Source organism: Acomys minous, assembly GCF_964271855.1.
Source record: "Acomys minous genome assembly, chromosome: 11".
Taxonomy (NCBI): domain Eukaryota; kingdom Metazoa; phylum Chordata; class Mammalia; order Rodentia; family Muridae; genus Acomys; species Acomys minous.
The window spans coordinates 19439474-19461716 of NC_140492.1; the positions used below are offsets into that span (position 1 = coordinate 19439474).

Genomic DNA, 22243 nt, shown 5'->3' on the forward strand with positions numbered 1-22243 from the left:
AATAAATGTAGGAGGCCCATTCATTGTAAAAAGAGAAACACTGCTGTAAAGAAGGCAACGCCTGCCACAGGCAGCTCTTAGGTCTGGCAGATTTCATTTTGTTTCAAACGAAAATTCCAGAAGGAAAGAAAAAAAATGTTGGAACTGTGGCAAGGCAAACTGTAAGACCATGGATATTCTCTCTCTCTCTCTCTCTCTCTCTCTCTCTCTCTCTCTCTCTCTCAGAGTCTTTGATCTTTAAGCCTTAATGAGTCTGGCCAATATGTAACAGATCAAGCCTGAAAGTATTATGCTTTTGTTTTCTTAAGGCAAATGTACCATTTGTACCATTTGTGATGTCTGAATAAAGACTGTTAGAACTGAAGCTTGCATGACAGAGGCTTTTGGAGACAAAGAATTAAGTGCATATCTAGGATGCCAAAACAATTTCTTGCCAAAAAAAAAAACCCACTCCATTTATTTTAGATAAATTAAGTGAAAGAATATAAAAAAATCTATTCCAGCCAACAATTAATCAATACTTACTTTTGTATAATTCAGTGTCTGGTCTGAGAATCTTTTCCCTTTTAGCTTTGACTCTAAAGGTTCCTAAACTAAGAGTGATACATCAGCTCAATTCATTACTGTGAATTTCAGAAACACCTAAAAATGTAAAAGCACATTTTTCATGATAAATGGAATATTAAAACAATCTATAGCTCCTCCTTTTTTCGTATATAGCTTTTTAATAATTGATGCCTTTCCCAACTGTCTATCAAAAGAAAGTTTGGAACCTCTTACAATTATAAGAGGTAAACATTCTGCTAAGTAACACATATATACAAATGAATATAAACATGAAAATTAAAGATATATAAATAAATAGATATATTGATACAGGAAAAATAATATTAACAGATGGAAAATATTAATTTTTCCAAGTTTGAAGTCTCAAAGCTCTTATAAATATGGTTACAGAACTTAAAGGATAAATTTATTCTGTAACTATTTGCCTATAAATTGTTTAAATATATTGTTTATTTTATTCATAAATTTTTCTGTGGGAATAAATATAGATAGCTGAGAGGCGGACTATAAAAACATGAAACAGCATCTTAAGAATGTTACAAAAATAGATTTAATGACTGCTATTTGGTGCATGTTGTACATGATTGCAATTTTTCACTTCAGCTTAAATGCACACATATTGTTCATAGTAAATTGTCACTTACATTAACTTTAATAATAATTGTTTATTTAAATACACATATATCTTTTTATATGTACTTTTCTATATATTTTTTAAAGAAGACAGAAGCCAAACTCTCATAAACAGTTCTGGCTATGTCTAGGTATATAGTGCTTAAGTTGTATCAAAGGCGTCTTGGTGTTTTTAATTGAATCTTCTGGCAGTAGGACGCATATTCAACGTCCTTTGAAATTGCCATTACAGGGCTTGTTGGGTACAATAAACACCCAGATAAGAGAACAAGAAACTTTAACACACTATGAGACAGGCAGAGATTTCACATATTTACCAAATCTCATATGAAACCACAAGCAGGGCTTCTGTTGGTAGAAACGAAAGTTATAGGCAGGGGTGATCGGAAGACACGCCATTTTGATTACAACTGTAGAGTGTTAGGTGTTACAGAGAGAGCTGAGAAGCAGATGAGGAAAGGGAAGTGGGATTGTGGATATACAGGACACACTGACCTTCAACAGAAATATGGAATCTACCTTGTGGGTAAGTAGGAGTGATTGATATTGTCTGTCTACTGTGGTCAGAAGTTCACTGCGGGGACAGCATTGTTGTGGGAGAGAATTGAGAATTAGATTCAAAAGGTGAAAGGCTGAGCAAGGCAATCTTGGGAAAAAAAGAAGACATCAAAATGTGCATGAGAACACACACACACACACACACACAAACACACACACACACACACACCCCAACACCAACTACAACACCAACTACAGGAGAGCTAATATAAATAAAAATTCACCTTTAAAGTGAAGAATTAAACCAGTGTGGCTTTGCATCCTGCAGTACTATAACTCAAGAAAGTGGACTATATGAGAAGCCGTCTTCTTAAAAAGTTTTTAAACTATGTTTGTGTAAGTATTAAGCATCCAGAGAGTTTTCAGTTTTAGTTGAGAAAGTTTGAATTAGGAAGTTTTACGTTTCTCATGGTCATATAACCAAAATGAATATAATACTTATATATGTATATCTATATATGCCCGTGCACACACACACACTCACACACACACACACACACACACACACACACACACACACACACACACAAACTCACTCACAAACATACAAACACACACATTTGCACATCTATTTGACTATAAGAAAAAATGTCAAATATTAACAAAGAAAATTTTTACTTTTCTGATGCAATTGGTTATAAAAATGCTCTTAAACTGGTTGCATCTCTTTGTTGAAAGACATTTTGTATTTGTGTTTTTATTTGCATTATTTTTTATTTTTGTGATTATAATTAAGTTACACTTGTCCCTTTCTCTTCCTCTCTCCAAACTCTCACATATGCCCCTAGCTACTCTCCAAATTCGTGACCTCTTTTTAAAAATTAAATTTATTACATGCGTATATGCATTTGTATATACACATATAACCTGTTGAGTAAAGAATGGCATTGCTTGTATGCATGTTTTTGCTATAGGCAGTTTATTAAATATATGTGTAATAATATAAACATATATGTAAAAAATTAAAAAAAATTTAAAAATGACGTTTTGGTACAGGACAACCAAATGTTGTCCTGGAAGACTCCTTATTTTAGACTCACAATATCAAAAGCATTTATTTTCTAATGTGTTCTTGTTACCAAAAATATAAGCGTATTTTTTTGGCTCATGAAATTCTAAACTGGAAAATTATGTTAGTAATTTAATTTAAATGGTGACTTATTTTTAGATACTAATCAGGGAAGCCTCTGACAAAAATACCATAGAAACCTTTTGCTAAAAGAGGACTGGACCATTTTTTAACAACGTTGTACTATTTAATTATACTTTGCATCAGGAAACCTATTTAAAAGAATTTGCTTTTAAGAGATAGGATCCATTGGAATTTCAGGTACTTTGTTTTGCAGAAAATGTGATTTTTTTGTGTGTGTGTGTGTGTGCCTGAGATAGATGACTGAAAAATTCATAATTGAAAATGTTATTCTCCACATAAGCTAAGTGCTTCTACGCATATGAGCTAGCAGCAAGTGGGATCCTGCATGCGGAGACATGTATGTTTTATAGCCATTGTATTGGTATAAACATTTGTGATTTAATATTTAAGCTGATTTTTTGAAAGGTGAGATATATAAACATATTACAAGATTTAAGTAAGCTTTTATTTTGGAAAAAAAATTCAGATCTCGAATCCCTGTGTTTCAAAATATATCAGTATTATTTTTTTTCCTGTTGTCATGATAAAATATTACAGACAAAAGCAACGTAAATGAAAGGTTGAAAATAACCTACGGTTTCAGGAGCAGGAGTGTCCACAATGGTAAGGCAGGTATAGCTTAGTAGCAGGAACAAGGGCTGACTGAAATCATTACCATCCAAACACAGGAAGCAGAGGGAACAGGAAATAGGGCAAAGCTAAGCTCTCACTCTCCATCCCTACATGGCAAATGACATACTTCCTCCCCGGAAACACCAGCACTAACTGGAGAGCAAGGGTTCAAATGCATGGGCCTATGGGAGAAATTTCTCATTCAAGCCACTGCAGCCTGTGTTAAAGAATCATCTTCCTCTACTACTCAAAGACACTAAGATTATGAATGAGACTTTTGCCATCCATCATGAAATTATAATGTGGCGTGATTTACTGATTCCCTATAGTTCTGAGGCCTAATCCCAGCCGTAAACATATAGCTAGACTATTTCATTTACATGAGTGGACTAATTTCTACCTACATTTAAAAATAATTTATACGAATTATATTCAAATCACTGCCTCCTATCTTTCTTTAAGGTACAGATACATCCATTTTACATCCTACGTGCACAGCTATTAGCCTGTTATATGTTCCTAACTGATATCATCATCATTTACTTAAACCTGTTCTTTGTAGTCAGTTGACACTTTTGTCAACCCACATTTTCTTCCAAGCCTTTAGATTTCCACCCATCAATTGCAGTGATCCTAACTGGATATCTTAAAATCTTATCTAATGTAATCCATTCAACCCTAACGTCTCACTTTCCTCTTGGATCACTCTCATGCTCTTGGACCTATCCTGCTTGATTGATTATGTTACATCGATTTCATACCTGCATGTTATATTTTAGATTGATTTCTAAAATATAAAACTTTGGTTGATTTATAACAGTTTTAAAATATCTATCCATTTTGCTTTTCATTGTCCTCAATGTTTGACTTTTTTGTTATTTGAGATCATGTTGTAATTATATCGTTATTGCCTCCTCCTTTTCTTCCTTACCTGTACAACTACCACCATGACAACTCTCCTTTTAGATCACATTGCCTGCGAAGCTCTCGAGATCTGGCCTATAGCTACTCATCCTGCTTCTCATCCACTTTCCCTCTTCAAACACTCTGTACTAGCATTTTTCAAGTAGGATATCTTTAGCTGTATTATGTACTTATGGTACCTGGATTATCTTAAACGTGTATTTAGTGAACTTGACCCTTAAAATCCTCTTACATCTCCTCCTCTACAGGACACACTAGGAGCTGTTACCTTGGGTTGCATTCTGTGATTTAAGGTCTGCATATACACCTCCAAGAATAAATGTGTCTTGTGACTACTAAGTCTCCAATGTCTATTACATTGTCTAATAAGCAATAAAAATGAATATATTAACGTCATAATATACACGCATGTTAATAGATTAAAATAAGTAGGGAGAAGCTGCTTGCATACTTACTTTGGATGATTAAATGTTTCTGACTTTTAAAATATTCAATATGTATATGTTTAATTTTATTTTTAGATTCCTAAGGGAAACTGAATAATGAAAGTTGACATATATTTTCATTGATGGCGTGTTAGAGAAAAGGAATGGCATTATATACATTTTGTCTACTTCACTCATAGAATATTATCCAAAATTTTTGATTAACTCATGTGCTTTATTTACTAGTCTTGATTGTCCTAGTGCTTCAACAATTACTAAGTAGTTCTGGGTGGAACATTAGCAAGGCTATACTGTTAAGGTAAATTCAGTTGAAACCCTTACATTTGGGGCTGTTCTGTTAAGAGCCAGGGTTGGCTTGGATGTCTGAGAAGTGTATTTTTGACACAGGATGAATTTTCTACAGGAGCCTTTGGTGACTGGACAGTTGGCTTTCATAGCACGCACGCAAACATGGACATTTCCAGTGTGTTGGCTTTTTGGATATTAAGTCAGATGATGCTCAAAATTCATAGTGACATGACAGAGTCATGAGGTTTATGGTGAAAAGAAGAAGAAGAGGAGGAGAAAGAGGAGGAAGAAAAAGAGCAGGAGGAGAAGGAGAAAGAGGGGGAGGAAAAAGAGGAAGAAGTGGAGGAGGACTAGGAGGATGAGGAAAAGCAGGAGGAGGAAGAGCTCTCATAATGTAACAGTAGTAAAACCTGGTGAATACTTCCCTTGCTTTGCAAACCTCTCTCACAATAAAGTTTTTTTTTTTTTTTGGTTTTTCAAGACAGGGTTTCTCTGCGTAGCCTTGGCTGTCCTGGACTCACTTTGTAGACCAGGCTGGCCTCCAGCTCACAGTGATCCACCTGCCTTTGCCTCCCGAGTGCTGGGACTAAAGGTGTACACCACCACCGCCTGGCTAATAAAGATGTTTTAAATACTTTTTTTTTTTTTGGAAATACCAAAGAAAGGAATGTAAATTTTCCTTTCTAATAATAGTAGATCATGGAGATGTACCCCAAGCAAAGCAGAGCAGAAGACTAAGACAATCATGAGGGTAAATCAAGCATGAAGGTTGCTTCTGCTTTCATAATCCAGGTAATTGAAACTGAAACGGGTTCGGGCCTGTCCCTGGCACTTTTCTATTTTCTTTGGGTAGTAGAGACACAGGATTTTTTTTCGTAAGTCTGGAACCAGTTTTAAGCTACAGCTTTCTCTGGTTCTCATACACTTGCAAATATGGAATGAATTACTGGAGTTTCAAATGAAATATCTAAGCAATAAATTAATTTGATGGCAATAAACTAATGAGAAAGCAAAGCTTTTCCATGCTGTTCTGCAGACAGCATTGGCATGGGGAATGCTTCCTGCATATGCATATGGAGAAAACACATATGCACTTTCTTTAGTGTTGACCTCTTCTCAACAGGCATCTCAAATGCAATTTCTAAAGTTGGATTCTTTTTTAATGTCTCTTCCTTCATCCCACACAGTTGTCCTCCCATATACCTTAGTTTAATTTCGGATAATGTCATCCATCTAGAAACATAAGGAACAAATCTTTGGATTTTCCCAAGGTTTCATGTTCCTTTATGCTGCAATTTTTGCTTTCCCCCTTGACTAGACAGAATGCCTGTGAGAAGTTCGACTGATTCCATTTCCCAAGTGACTCCAAAATCATGCACTAAGACTTCTCCATAGATTTTCAAACCCTTGGTTATTGGTGTATGTCATCTTTAGCTTCTTTTTTTATTCTTCTTCTTTATTAATTTACTCTTGTTACATCTCAATGGTTATCCCATCCCTTGTATCCTCCCATTCTTCCCTCCCTCCCATTTTCCCCTTATTCCCCTCCCCTATGACTGGTCCTGAGGGGGATTACCTCCCCCTGTATATGTTCATATTACCAAGAAGAGACTTGATATCTTTAGCTTCTTTGCTAAGATTAGCGAAATACCATTCTAGTTTTCATGTCTGTCCCATCTCCCCATTGGAAGTAGCCACCTACAATCAACTGTAGCACAAACTACAATGGCATACTCCTCTTATACATAGAAAAATTAAGGGCCATCATTTTGCAGAGGAAATTCTATAGTACTTTCCTCCCTCACAGAAAATGTAAACTGCCTTAGGGGAACTGTAGATCTGTCTGTTTCATCAACCACCAGGCTATTGAATGATTCTACCTCAGTGCCTAGCTCTTCTTTCATGAGTTATTTTAACTTTTATCTTGTCAGTCAATTTCAATTAAGCTGGCATTCATTCAAAATATTTATTAGTCTCTAGCAAAGCTCTAGGCATGGGACTGAATCACCCTCCTATTTCAATGTAGTTTCCTCTCCATTGTGGATATTCTTTCCACCCACAGGGAGACTGAGAGGTGTGTCTGTAATAGATTCCCCAGTAAGTGCCTCAATCAGTCACACTGAAATGACTTGCTTGTTTCTTGTCCCAGACCCTAAAGTAATTATATGTCAAGATCACATATTTTAAGCCAGTGTGGTAACTTTTTCTAAAGGTTCTTTCTACCAAGATATCCAAGACTGATAATCCAAGTTCAATTTATAGTGGAAGGATAAAACTGACAACAGCAAGTTGTCCCTTTGACTGTCAAATAAATGGCTTGACATGAGCATGCACACAATAAACCAAAAATAGCAATAACATGATAAATAAAAATATTAGTATGTATTGTGTTCTTTTCCACATCTCCTGAATTCAGTCTTGTGCCTGACAACCAAATTGAAACTTACTTATCTTGAATACTAAGGATATACATTACACTTAATCTGTTTTCTTCTGTTCATATTTTTCTCTTATTTCTTACTCCTACTTTCTTCTGTCACTTACTGATGTAAGAATGGCATTTCCCAGTATTATGGTCAGAGGAACATATTGTTTTCCTCCAAGAGTAGAAATTCTAGATGCTTCTAGTGGTTGATGGAAAGTAAGCATGCAGGCAGAGAATAAGGAAAGAAACTCTAGGAGAATCAACATTTAGAGATGAAATGTCATCAGTAATAGAAAGAACTAAGAATTTATAAGTCAGAGTCATGAGCTTTTCCTGCTTTGTTTTGTTTTTGAGGCCCCAGAGGAAGATGTAGACCTTTGTGTTAAATATGAGAGATTCCTTTAAGCTTTATAGTAGCATAAAAGAAGAAAGAATTCTGATAAGCAATGTGTGTGTGGCTGGGACTTTCACTACGTAATTAAAATAGCAAAAGCTAAGGTAAAGATCTTCTTGTTGTAAGAGCATACTATGCTTGGTTGGTAACACATACACACAAATTGTTTAAATATATAAGCACACACAAACACACATTTTCATGCCAACAAACACAATATACACACATTCATTACAGGTTATACACAGAAAACCATGTAAGGATAGCTCATGTGCATGGGTATATACAACAGCACATACACACATACTTACATACTCATTCTCATATGCAAATTATCTATTTCTCTGCTATACATACTAGCCAGAGCATATCTATGCTACAGGTGCCATTATGGTCTAATTCAAAATTCTGCTATTCCATTCCAGTTCCTTAAAACAAAACAGTTTCAAAGACGACTTCTGGCTTCAAGTCTCTCAGTTCCCCCAGGGAAGGTATACGTATGAACAAGCTGAGTCCATTGAAATATAGACTAATATGCCCAAGGAAGTTTTGACAGATGAGCAAAGGGTGAGTCTGTCCAGAAGAAAATAATGACAGACCTGTAAATAGAATCTTAAATAAGACAAGATAGAAAACAGAGTAGGTCTATTAGACCCGTTTTATTCAGTCACAATCATGTGACAAAATAGATATGTTCCTGAACTCTACTTTTATAGCCACCTTAGTTTCTGTTGATGCAATAACTTTATTTACTATTGCCTCATAGGCTTAATACAACATAAAATACAAAGAAAACTTAAACTAAGGAGAGGATGGTAGTAAATTTCCAGCCCAAACTGGCAGTCATAGAAAGTATCAAGAACAATATTTTAATTGCATGATAAATAGCAACAACACTCTCCTAGCTTAATTAATGTTCCCTTTGCTCTCTGTGTCTTGCCTTTCTGGTTCTTCGAATTCAAGATGAGCTTACCTGGTGTGCCTCTCTTTTAGGTACTATTTCTGTATCCTCGCCTAAGAAACTATGTGACATTTTAAATGGAAGAGGGGACTTACGTAAGAATAACTTGTTAGCTGGGTGCACTGGTGTGCACCTGTAAACCCAGGCCTCAGGGAGCCAGAGGCAGGCTGATCTCCCAGTTTGAGGCCAGACTGATCTACAAAGTGAGTCCAGGATAGTCAAGGCTACACAGAGAAACCCTGTCTCAAAAAATGATTTGTTTCTGTTTGCCTATTATTTTACAACTGCGTTGTTTAAAACATTTTCATGGAGTGTCTAGCTTCTATGTGTGGGGAACTGCCTACTTAAAATACAGTTTCATTATTTACATGATTTACTCACTCCTTTTTTGTTCTCTTCTGTTCCTTCTTTTAAAGTTTGGGTAAACAATCAAAGCCATGGTATGTAACATATAACATCCAATCCCTAGTGTCCTATCATTTGAGAAGTTGGGATGGCTGGAATATACAACCGATCAGAACAAAATGGCAAGACAGGAGGTGTCAGAATCCAGGTACAAATCCTGTGGCCATCTACTCCCTTGTCATCCACACCATTTCTCAGTATTTGATATCTGTCTTGGAATACTCATTTCTGTGTGCATTGGTGCTGGTGGCACTTCGTTTGTAATCTAGCTGAACAGAAAACAAAAAAGTGCTAAGACAACAAAATGACTCTGCCAAAGGCCTTGATGTATAATGGAGACACTGGCCATGTACCGGGAGCACTGAGCTTCAAATTTATCTCTTTCAGCTTATTCAGAATATTTTTTATGCTGGCTAATTTTAATTTTTTTTCTTGAGGAATTAGTAAATATAGCCCTCATATTTTAAATGAATATTACCATTGAACTCAGACTAAGGATTCTGAGGTGTTTTTGCCAATTATAACTCAATCCAGTGATGACCCCAATTTTGTTGGTTGAGATATTTGTGACTCAAATGGCATGGCTATTAATTTACATCACACAACCTATGGGAAGTGACACTTGTTGTCTTCACACAGTTTCTTCTTGTATATATTACCATTCTTTGGTAAATAAGTATCGAATATTATGATCAACAGTGCCATTTTCATATAGTATTACCAAAAATAGCCACACCATGCATGCAAACAATTCATGAAAGACAACAGAAATTCCAAGTCTTTATCAACCACTATATTTCCAATTATAAGACATATAAGTAATTCTATCACATTATAAATGTTTTCATAAATATTTGAATGTTATATATCTTATTTTAGGATAATCTTGTGCCTGAATAAAAAAGAACCATTTAAATTTATTTAATATAAGTTCCATTGTACATCAAAATCCAAATGTTTATTATTTTTGTGCTTAATTCATAGGAAAATTATGACTTAATCCAGAGATAATAGAAGGGTCAGAAACGGCACTTTACAAAATTCACGTATGATTTACTAGTTTTACTTGATAACTCTCTTTTGTCTCATTTCAATCCATTTTAATTGAATGAACACCTATTCTGCATTCAGTCATTTCAAAGATGAGTAATAAGCAGTCATTACCTTCTAGGGCAGATATCCTACTGTGGACAAAAAGATAAACATAAATTTTATATATGAATTCTATCTTTCCCCAAGTTGCTATGGAGCGGTGTGACAAATGGTCATCACAGAGAAAGAGAAGAATCTCTAAATGCTTATGAAAACAGGTATCATTTGTGGTTGATCTTGAGGAAATCGCTTGATTTTCCATTTTACCTACTTATGACACATTTTCATCATCATCTGTATTATTTACTTTACTCTAAGAGTAGCACACTTACAGATCACTACTTTCTGTGCCACTTGTAAATATTTTTCACTCTTTATATTCTTGATTCAATACACAAATGGGAAGCATTCTTTTGTACATCTGCCAGGAGTGTAATTAAGGAAAGCTTCTATCTGTTCTATTTTAAAATTCTATTTTAGAAGCAATGTTTAGAGGATCTATTAAATAAATTATGATACAATCAAAGATCATCTAATGCAAGTCATTAATAAAGGGGAAATGGATACTCCTTACTTAGATGGAGAGCTACAATTAAATGATGAAAAAGTTCAGAATTATACAGACAGTATGAAAGTATCATTTCCATTATTAATATTGTTGTTTATGGACATGAAAAAAGACTGAAATAATCAAATGTTAGTAAGCTAACTTTTGAGGAAATGTCACTTATTATATAGTATAATTCTCTATTTTATGTTTTAAATAATTCACACAGCAAGGATTTATATTAGAAACACAAGGTGCATATAATCTATTTTGCAAAAACACATTTATTAAAACATAATTCAGTGATATCATACTGAATACTAAAAATAATAATTCTATTATCTAAGTTTACAGAAAGAATTTTTATTCATTAATGCTTTGTAGTAATTCAGAAAACATCAGTACAGATGATGAAGTTATCTATAGTCATAAATGATTCTATTTTTACAGCCAGGAGTTGAACCCACAGCCATGTACATGCTCAGAACATATTCGACCACTGAGGTGCATCAGCCTCTAATTGAAATTCTAGAGTAACAAAATTCCAGTGAAGTTATAATTACAAAGTTCACATCAGCGCAGAATTTTTCATTTCTTACTATTCAAGCCCCTATCAAAAACATCAGCAATAACACATAAAGACGAAAGCCAGTGAGTGCGACAATCTGAATCAGAGTTGTCCACCAGATCAAAAATTGTTCTTGAGAATCAAAACAGACATCACATATAAAGTTCGAATGAAACCTTGGATTCATCAGAAAGCAACACAACTCCTCTCCACAAAGACACCTGCAACCTCGACTTGTATACAACAGCTGGAAAGAGGGAGCTCTGGAGCTTCTGTTACTGTATCCAGACTGCCTCATCATGGCTTACAACATGCTGTTCTCCTATCAGCTCCTCAGATGGTCCTGCCGGGGGCTGCCTGTAATATTCTGGGATCACTTCCTCTATCATCATCCAGAGTACCAAAGCTCAGGTACAGTATTTCCACAGGAGCTTCAGGAGTCCTTTAACAGTGCCCAAACCTCTTGTTTGTCTCAAGCCAATCTTCATTTTGGTTCAATGGGTTGCCAAGAATGATGTTACCGCATGTACTTTACAGGTGGGAAAGCATCATCCTACAGGCCATGATTTGGTGGCCGTGAATCTTATGGCAAGTGGGCAAACTCTCCACCAACATAAGAAAGCTAAGAAATAATTAACCAAGGTCTAAATAAATGCAGCCTATCTTCCCATTTTTATGGGAACACTGTGACTCCTGATGCACTGTTAACTTTTATGTTATTTTGTTGGTTTTATCCAAGGTCTCTGATCTGTGCTGTTATGCTCTTTTAGGCATGAAACAGTCTCTCCCGAATTAGAAAAGAGGCCCTAGAATGTGGGAGCGGGGGCTGACCTACATCTGAGCAATCTGCATATGATTCACCACAATTAACCAATTTGGTTTGAAATAGCTACAATTAAGTTATTAGCAGAGAAGTATTTACTAGACTAAAACTCTAAATTTATCCTCATGTACGCCTTAACCAAGGAGAGGGCTGCATTTTCAGTACTTTTAAGCAAAATAAATGCAGAAGAAAATCCCTCCAAATTAACATTATCTTGTTCAATTATTCACAGCTAGATTTTGTGTATTGTATGTATGTTTGAGTTGTTTCTTTAAAGTGCTTAGGTATGAAACAGCAAGAAAAATATATAAAATTGTGCACAAGAGGTACTTAGTATCTATTATCTACTTTATCTACCATCTACTTATCATCTATCAATCATTCTATCTAATCTATCTATCTATCTACCATCTATCTGTCATTATGCATGTGAAGGTTCCTGATATATGTATATATGTATATATATATATATATATATATGTATGCATATAGACAAGTTACTGTAAAACCATGGAGAAAATAATATAGGAAATGTCTACATATATAAAGCAGAGTAATGTCTACAATAAAACAAACAAATATGATGGAAAATATTCTAATTGATAAACACTGATTGTGTAAATTCCAGTTACAATTAAGTAGAGATAATACATCACTGACAATTGGCAGAATCAATCTTATCTATATCTAATGATAACAGTATATTTGAAACAACTAAAACAAATGTATAATCAAAAGGATTTTGATTTTTCCTACCGTTATTGTTGAGTAAAATGTTTTCTGAGTGGCCATTAAGGGTAACCTGGGAAAGAAATGGAAAAAAGATGACGTGGGGGAAAATACAAGGGTTAGATAACTTTAAAGTCATTACCCGCAGTGAATATTAGTACTCAATAAGCTGGGTACCCATACACTGTCTCAAGGCATCCTCTGTTCCCACTTCACATGCTCATGAGGGTGATAACACTGTGATGACCAAGGGGCAGGCACATTATAACAAAGGTATCTACCCTATATAGATTGAGCTTGTCTGTTTTTCATAGGACATATGTAAGCATTAATACTCTTTGCTGTTCATCACTACCCCACAATTTATTTTTTAATATATTTTATTAATTTATTCATATTACATCTCAATTATTATCCCATCCTTTGTATCCTCCCATTCTTCCCTCCCTCCCATTTTCCCCTTACTCTCCTCCCCTGTGACTGTCACTGAAGGGGACCTCTTCCCCCTGTATATGCTCATAGGGTATCAAGTCTCTTCTTGGTACCCCACAATTTATTAATTTCACTGTTGACTCCTTAGAAAGGTGAAAAGAGAAGCCACACCATATTGATAAAATAAAGGAATATAACAATATTAAAAACTAAATAACATGGTTCACAGGTAAGAGAATTCATTCTTGCAGAACTTCCAGGTTTGGTTCTCACCACAGGACATAGTGGTTCACAACTATTTGTAACCCCAGTTCCATGAGATTTGATGCCCTCCTAAGGTCTCCCTGGGCACCAAGCACACATAATGAACATGTATATATGTAAGTAAAACACTCACATGCATAAAGGAAAATAAGTAAGTCAAAAAACTAAACTAAATACTCACAGGCATACAACTTTTTGCATTATTAAGAATTTAGGTGTTAAGAAAGCAGTTGATTCTTGAGATAGGATAAAACTTTTGCCCAGGGTGACCAAAGCTGCCCATTTTTGACCCTGCCTAGGGACATGATCTGGAATAGGGCCTGCCACCAGGAAACTCTGGTGTCCTTTAGGAAGACAGATACTCATGGAACTAAAAAGTTATAGAAAACTGAAGTGTTGACAGATAACCAAAGAAGCCCTATGGCTGGCTCATGGCAGAACTCAAAACAGCCTTGTGATTTCTTGGTTTCATAATCTTTGCACAGCAGTGAGTCATTTAATTCTTTATATACCAAAGACTATTCTGCTCCTGAGAAGGTTATAGTTCAGCCTGAGTTGGTTCTCTGTATCAGCAATGATTACTTCATCGAACCCTTTGAAAAATCTCCTCTCTGAGGAGAGATACCCATGGATAACCTCACAGAATCTCGGTTATAAACTGCCTAGAAATCAATGAGAGGAAGCCACAGAAGAGCAAGGGCGAAAAATGTTCAAAAAGCCAACAAAGCTAGTCAACACCACCACTAGTTAGATGTGTAAGAAACTATCCGGAAGTCCTTGATCCAAGATATGTTTCCCAGGCTGAGCGTAAGCAATGTAAACCATAGCATTTGCACTTTACCACAAGCTTCCCCATTCCAAGTTCATATGGAGAATGCAGGCACTACTGGAGTGACAACTTTGTTCTCTGGCTCTTGCTTACACATTCTTACAAATACATAAACATCTGTGAATCATAAATGATAGCATAATTTTCCTAGAAATTCACAAATTGCTTGTTGTAATAATAATGCTTCTGAAATAATCCCTGGACTAGGCTTTTTTTTTCCTCTCTAAGAAGCACCATGTTCTCAGTGAGATCAGAGAAACAGCACTACATATGCCTGCATTCTCTCCTCTAAACTATCAAGACCTAGACGTCCAAGAGACCTGGACTGGAGTACTCAGCATGCTATCACTCTGCAGAAGTGTTTCTGCTGTCATCCCTGAAACATCTGGTGTACATGCCTTAGGAGCCTCATATCGTCAATGACATGCACCCCTTCCCTCTCTAATTCATGTTTCTTTTGCAGAATGACCAAAGATGAACTTGGTACGTTTAAAAGTTACATCAGATATGAGAGAAAACATTCAACAAAACATTTTAATAAGAATTTAAATAATTCAAGAGTTATACATATGTAGGAAAAGAGTTAGAAACTGGAAGAGGTCAATGACCCTAATAATGTAGGGCATTGCGTAATAGTAAGATAAATTGACCAGGTTATGTTATAGCACTTTTTCAATTTTTTTTCAATTCATTAAGAAAGAATACTGGCACACATATATTTATGCCAAGGTTTAAGTAATTGAGCCTAACAATTTTTAAATTAGTCTTTCTTTCTTTTTTACATATACATTTATCTTATTACACATAAATACAATAAACTACATACATCAAGAAGAACTATGAAATAATCAGGAATTATATAAATGTTACATTCATAATGTTTTGGCTAATTAAATTTGCCAACCTTGAAGAAAACACCTTTCCTATCTTGGTGAGTCTAAAATTTTGTATGTAAATCAATATCTATCATATACCATCTCTATCAACTTAAAACATCTATCTAGACCTAAAAACATCTTAAATCATAAACAACTAAGCTTAACTGTAAAACCAAACTATCTGGTCTTCAACTCCATCAGAGACTTGATAAAGAATAAAAATTAATTGCCTGAGTAAACTGGAAATGTAGGTTAGCAGCTTCTAAAGTTAAAGAAAACAAAAAACAAAAACAAACAAATAAACAAAAAAATGACAGTGACAGTTAACTTCCTGAATCACCCAAAACTCTCTATAATGTTGGAGCATCATCTTCAGCCTTCTGGCCAAGTATATATGACAGATGTATTTGTGACGCAGGAACTATTGAGGACTTGCTTACCCTGTCTTGGCAGGGTTTGGCCATTGATTGTACCTGCATCCAAGCTTGCTCATTTTTAGGTAGAATTCTCTCCATGGCAAAATGAGGACATTTTGCCCAGTGTCTGGTTTGCTACCTTTGAAGCCATCTCCATAAGAAGGTTCTTTGATGCTTATCATCTTCTTTGAGGTAGGTTGGGTGTTGCTAGGAGTTAACCTGTCTTGTCAAAGAATCTTAAAAATAATAACATCTTTAAATGTCCTATTATGTAGGTCAGTGAGGTTTTTGAAGATCTTATCTAACTGTTTTACCTTATCTATCTATAGAAGCACATCTCTCTGTAAAACCTAGGATGTACGATAGAGGCCTAAAGGAGGAATATAAATCCCTCCAACTAGAGTAGGAATGCCCACAGAAGGAGATTAAAGAATTGAACAAATCGCTTAAAGAAATTTGTGAAAGACAGGAAACTACAATCAAACAGGAGAAGGAAATTAATAAAAGGTTTCAAGACCTAAAAATGGAGATAGAAGCAATAAGGAAAGCACAATCTGAGATAATCCTGGAAATGGAAAACCTAGAGAAAAGGAGAGGAACTACAGACCAAGCACCTCCAGAAAAAAATCAAGAGATGGAAGAAAGAATATCAAACCAAACCATTTTTTAAGTAAAATACAGTCATGGAAAGAATCACAAAAAAATATATTTTTTGAAACACCAGTAATAGACAGTGTTTAAAATGTATCTATGTTATTAGTATAAAACATATAATCTCAGATATTTTCAGATATAAAAATGTGTACATATGTTTATTTATAGAATTGTGCTTACAAGTATTTCTATATTTCCAACTATACTTAACACTGGAATATAGGTTTCTAATCTATTAATCAGCTTCTGTTTTCAAGTGTTTTTGACATAGAGGAGAATTCTACTTTTTCTTATCTCTCAAATCAAGATCATGGTAAATAAGCACACCTACGACTTTCAAAGTGGTATCAATATTGCAAGTGATTTATATTTGAGAGTAAGTTAACGAGAGACCTTTGGCTTTGGAGACAACTGTTACATACATTACTTAAGAGTAGTAAATTGTACTTCTAGTTGACAGATTTTATTGCACAATTTTCCTTAATGTGGTATGAAAGAATGTTTGGAGGAAGGCGAAGAGGAGGTAAGTTGCTAGATATTCATAAGCATAAATGGCTTAAAGGCTCTGCTCATTTTTCCTGTCTTCTAAGAAAAAGAACATTTAGTAAGACATCATGACAAACATTAAACAGTTCCTATGCATCCTATGAAGCTTTATGAAGAATATTTAACACATTGTGTAATGCATTCCAGATTCCACTTCTAAGGACCCCAGGGTTTTTTGTCACTATAAGAAGTCACAGCTTCCGTTCTACAAAGAAGGCTACTCAGCATTTGAAGGAGTAAGGGCGGAGTTTACCCCTCATTCCCCGAACTTTCTATAAGTAAGCAGTTTTGGATTGCCTGCCCTCCACACCTCTGACCAAAGAGGTGTGGCTTTTTATAACAACAGCAAGGGACTGTGGCTAATACATTTATGGAAATCCATATGCTAAAACTAGTATCATCTGCCAACAGAGTTAGGCACCTTTTGACTTTTAAGATAGGGTCTTTCACATTGCAGGTAGACAGTGAGTTAAAACAAACCAAACATATGCTGGTATACATCTTGAGTAAAGTGCAATTCTTTGATTACATCCTATGTTCTTTTCATTTTCTGCAATGCTTAGTTTTATACTGTAGAAATAAGAATAATGAAAATGCTCCCTCTAATTTAGTTTTAGTTACAGTGGTTAGCACATGTGTCTTCCAAGTCATCTTTAGAATTCAAATCAAGTGGCATCTTCTACCAGAGTGTGCTTTATTTAACACATATTTTTCTATACAATCAACAAAGAAGAATAAATACAAGTTCTTTTCCATTATTATTCCAAGTCTATTTTTTTACCTAACCGCTTGGCAAAATCTATTTCCATTTCTTTAATTTGAATTCTACACTGTGAATCAAAGTTCAGGATGGGGTCAAAGCTATTGTTAGTCTCTTGATTGGGCATCAATAATATTTCCGTCAGGATGCTGTGATCTGCTTAATGCCATATAACTAGCACTACTGAAAGGTATATGTGCAAAGCTTTGACAATATTACTATGTCACCATTTTCACTTCTCTTCCTTACAAGAAAAGCATGATTTAGATCTTTATAAGGACAGGTAACTTTTCAAAAGCTTCAGTTTCTTGTTGGTGATGGAATGGTTTGCAAATGCCATGGCTCCAACAGTAACTTCGTGCCCAAGGAATTTGATAAGTTTTTTTTTCTACATAAAAACTCTATTGGAGCAAGTCATTTGACTGGCTTTCTGCTGCACAGATTGGTCTCAATCGATCATATTTTTTCCAAGTGACAGCTGGAACATGGCCAATAGGATGGTTTCCGAAGTGTTCTTAAGCACCTTGTAGGGGACAGCGAGGTCTTGTCAGTTGATCTAATACTAGAACTGACAGCGTCCCAAGGACACATTGTCAAATTGTCATGTTCAATACCTTTCTGGAATAAAAATCTCCATGCAAGCAAAATGTGCTGTATTTTAACACTGCAGACAGCCAAGATGTGTAATGTATAACCTTGCTGCCTTTATATACTACAGAGCAAGTTCGGTGCAATTTGCTAAAATTGTATATTGTGTAGTCTTTTGAAATGCATATGTATATTTTGAATGTAATTAATGGACTGCATAGCATTTCATCACTAAAATGTATATCATCTTTTATTTTGAAAAGTATAAATTAATCTTTATTTTTAACATTATGGTAAAAATAATGATTTCTTGATCTTAATGGAGTTTATACACTACTAAATGTAATTAAAAATAAATAAATCTCTAAGATAAATGATATTAAGTCATTTAAAAGAAGGCAGGAAAACAAGAATACGAAATAAAGTTAATGTTTTTAGATAAAGTGGGTGCATCATAGCATTTTCTGTTCCATCATTTCCCTTTTTGTCAGCCTGGAATCAATTAAAACGGATTGCACCCTAAAACTCCTAACAACAATTAGGGTGGCCTCTACAAGGGAGAAATGAGGGACCAGAAGTTAGTTACATTCCTAAGCAGACAGAGAGGGAGAGGGACCATGACCAGATAACAAGGATGGTGAGTTTTCAACGTGGCTGCTACTTCTTCAGCTTTTTCTTTCCCACATAAGGGTCCTGTGCCCGTGGGCCAGTCTACACCAAACATATAGATCTATCAGTCTTGCTATTTTTGTTCAAATGGACCATCCCTGAACTGAAGGAGGAGGGAAGATCTATAAAAATCTCTCTATCCCTAGAAGGTAGGCTGCGTTGCGTTTCAGCTTCCAGAGTGCCCTCTGCCTTGCTCTTTTGCACTGTGCCCCTTGCTCTGTGTGTCTTTCCTTACTGCTATTAAGGGCTAGTCTTTCACCAACCCCCAACATAATGGAGGAAAAGAAGAAACTACCCTGACTTCTGAAAGCTATCGGCCACCACTTTTTCTTATTTTCTGTGTTTGAGAGTGAGAATTTTCTTTATGCCACTATGTGAATTTTCTGTGACTATGCATGCAACTGTAGTGTGTCAATTATTATAATACATATTTGGTTAGAAAATATCTAAGAAACATATTATATATGTGTGCATATATCACAGGAGTTAAATAAAAATGAATGGAATCAACTCAATAAGCTATTCTTAGTTTTAGTTTTGACAATTTCCTAACTTACTTACATATATTTAATACATATTATATAAGATAATAACTGTTTCTCATAGCTAATTTTGGCTGTCAACTTGGCAACACCGAGAATTAACTGAAACCCAAGCTGCAGAGCACTCCTGGGAGAAAATTCTCAATCAGATTATTTGGGGCAAAAGCACCTACCCTTAACCTTGCTCAGTCCTCCTGGTGGGAGCCTGGATAACAGGAAATGGAAGAAAGAAACTTTGCCCCTTAGCATCTTGCCCTCATGTTCACTGCCAAGTCTGTCTAGCCTGTCACCGCAACCAGCTGTAGCCAGGATTAAATCCAACTTCTTCAGGTTTCCAACACAGACTGAAAACCAGTCACTCTCTGGGATCTTCAATGATCCCAGCACTACTCCAAACTCATTCTGTAAATTAAAGTGGATTCTCTGTCTTTCCATCACTTGATAAGCACTGTTGATTACATCATATAAGGCAGTCTAGTAAATCCCTTTTAACCTGTTTGTCTGTCTGTCTGCCTGCTTGTCTGCCTGTCTATTATCTATAATCTATCTCTGTATCATCCATCTATCATCTATTTATCTACCATCCATCTATCATCTATGTAATATCACCTATCACACACACATACATACATATATATAACCCCACACCCATATATGTGTGTGTGTGTGTGTGTGTCTGTGTGCATATTCTTTTTATTTGTTTTGTTATGTTAGAAAACCATTACCAATATGCTCTGTTTCTAGCTAATAGATTTGAAAAACACATAAGACCATGCAATCCCATGTACACATCACCACACTGGCTGCCGTGGGAAAGAACGTTGCTCTTACAGGTCTCTGTCCCTGAAGTGCACACATCCACTTACTGATACACAGAGGCCCCCCCAACTTCCCCCCCCCTTTCTCTCTCTTTCTCTCTCCACCATTAATAATCCACTTGCTCAATGCTTAACAACCAATGCACCATTTCCAAACTTTATGTTTCCGATACCCTTTAAAGGGTTTCAAGGCATATTCTTTAACTACTCATTGGCGCTCCTTTTATGAAATGAGAACTGCTCAGAACACTGAAGGGAGAAGGGGTGGAAAGTGTCCTCAGCCATTAAGAGTGAAAAAGAAGGAGCTGGGTTAAGTCTTACTAGAGTCCTTCTTTGTTTTTTTGGATTTTCCCCCCATTATACTAGACTAAATGTCAAGTAAAAAAGTAAGACATAGGCTTTCCTAATCAGAGATATGGCCTTATTTTCCTTTTAAGCCAGATCCTTTGCAATAATAAATAAAATATTTGAAATCAAGTCCCTGCATTTTCTAAAGATAACATTCGCACTCTTAATCTTTCATAGGATTATTTAATTCTCATTTGGTTTGTTTTTAGTCAAACAAATCAATCTAATCACCTCATAAATTTAATTTTGGTATTATTCCATGAAAACTTTATTTCCATAAAATATATGTAATATGGTTAATTATTTATAATATCCATCATTATCCTTAAAAGAAGATGCCAATATTTTCTTAGGAATGAGTAGCTTAATAAAAAATATGAAAATATAAAGGGTATATTTTAGAAACAGAAAAGTTGAGTCTTTAAAATAAAAATAAGCTTAACGACATCATGAGTTAAATATTAATCTATAATATAATCCCTATATTTTGGCATTGACCTTTGCTAACTTAATATTTCACTTAGTTTTTAAAGTATTGTTTAATTTGTACAACAAGTTCTTGCGCCACTTAGTAATTTATAAAAAATGAAGCTTCAAGAGCTGAAGGGAGAATTTATGAGGTTGGCAATATTAGGAAATGTTTGTTAGCGTATTCTGCCTAGTTGATCTCTATCTACAGACTTAAAATCTGTATAAAATTATATCTCTTACGAGTCCTCTTCCAGTGACAGCAAGTATAAAATTTATAAAAATTATTTTTACTTGAATTGTATATTTTTAATTTTTATATGTATTGATCTTTGTTAGTTTATTTCAAAATTAGCATATAAATTAATGGGCAGCGTTATCCTCTTATTTCTCTGTGTCTATCTTGATTTATTTCTGCAGTTCACACTGTCCCCTTTCCCCTGACCCTTTCCTCCAGTGGCCCTCTTTTCCTCCTTTGCTTGTCCACGTTGCACGCATTCCATTACCCTCTCTCCACTCTATATAAAATATCTTTATTCTTCTCAAGGTCAGTCATCTTACTATTCTTACAACGTAAACACACATTCACATGCATACACACAGACAAATAAAACTTATCATGTAGGGTCTGTATATGAGATAAAACATGTGGTATTTGGCTTTCCAAACCTGGGCTGGTTCATTTAACATAAGAATTTCCAGTTTTATCCATTTTCTGGCAAATGTCACGACTTCATTTTTCCTTAGAGCTGAATAAAATTTCTTTGTGTATATTTTTGTTATTTTTTTCTTTGTTGATGTATTTCTTTGGCGTTTCTGTTTCATGGCTTCTCTGAATAATACCACAATAATTGGAGAACAACAAACACCTTTCTACGTCAAATCCTATGTTAGTAACCAAGGACT

The 22243-nt window shown here is 35.2% G+C and overlaps 1 protein-coding gene across 12 annotated transcripts in view; it reads right to left on the reverse strand.

Moving 5' to 3' along the window:
- LOC311609153 (uncharacterized protein) overlaps positions 1-22243 on the reverse strand; it is a 495868-nt gene that overhangs the window by 166539 nt on the left and 307086 nt on the right. For all 12 annotated transcript variants that reach the window (XR_014783287.1, XR_014783288.1, XR_014783289.1 and 9 more), the window contains one exon: positions 13153-13198. Coding sequence is in view for 7 of the 12 variants with exons in the window: in XM_084801967.1 (XP_084658093.1) it covers positions 13153-13198 (46 nt within the window). In the remaining 5 variants the exon portion in view is untranslated. The remainder of the gene's footprint in view (positions 1-13152; positions 13199-22243) is intronic.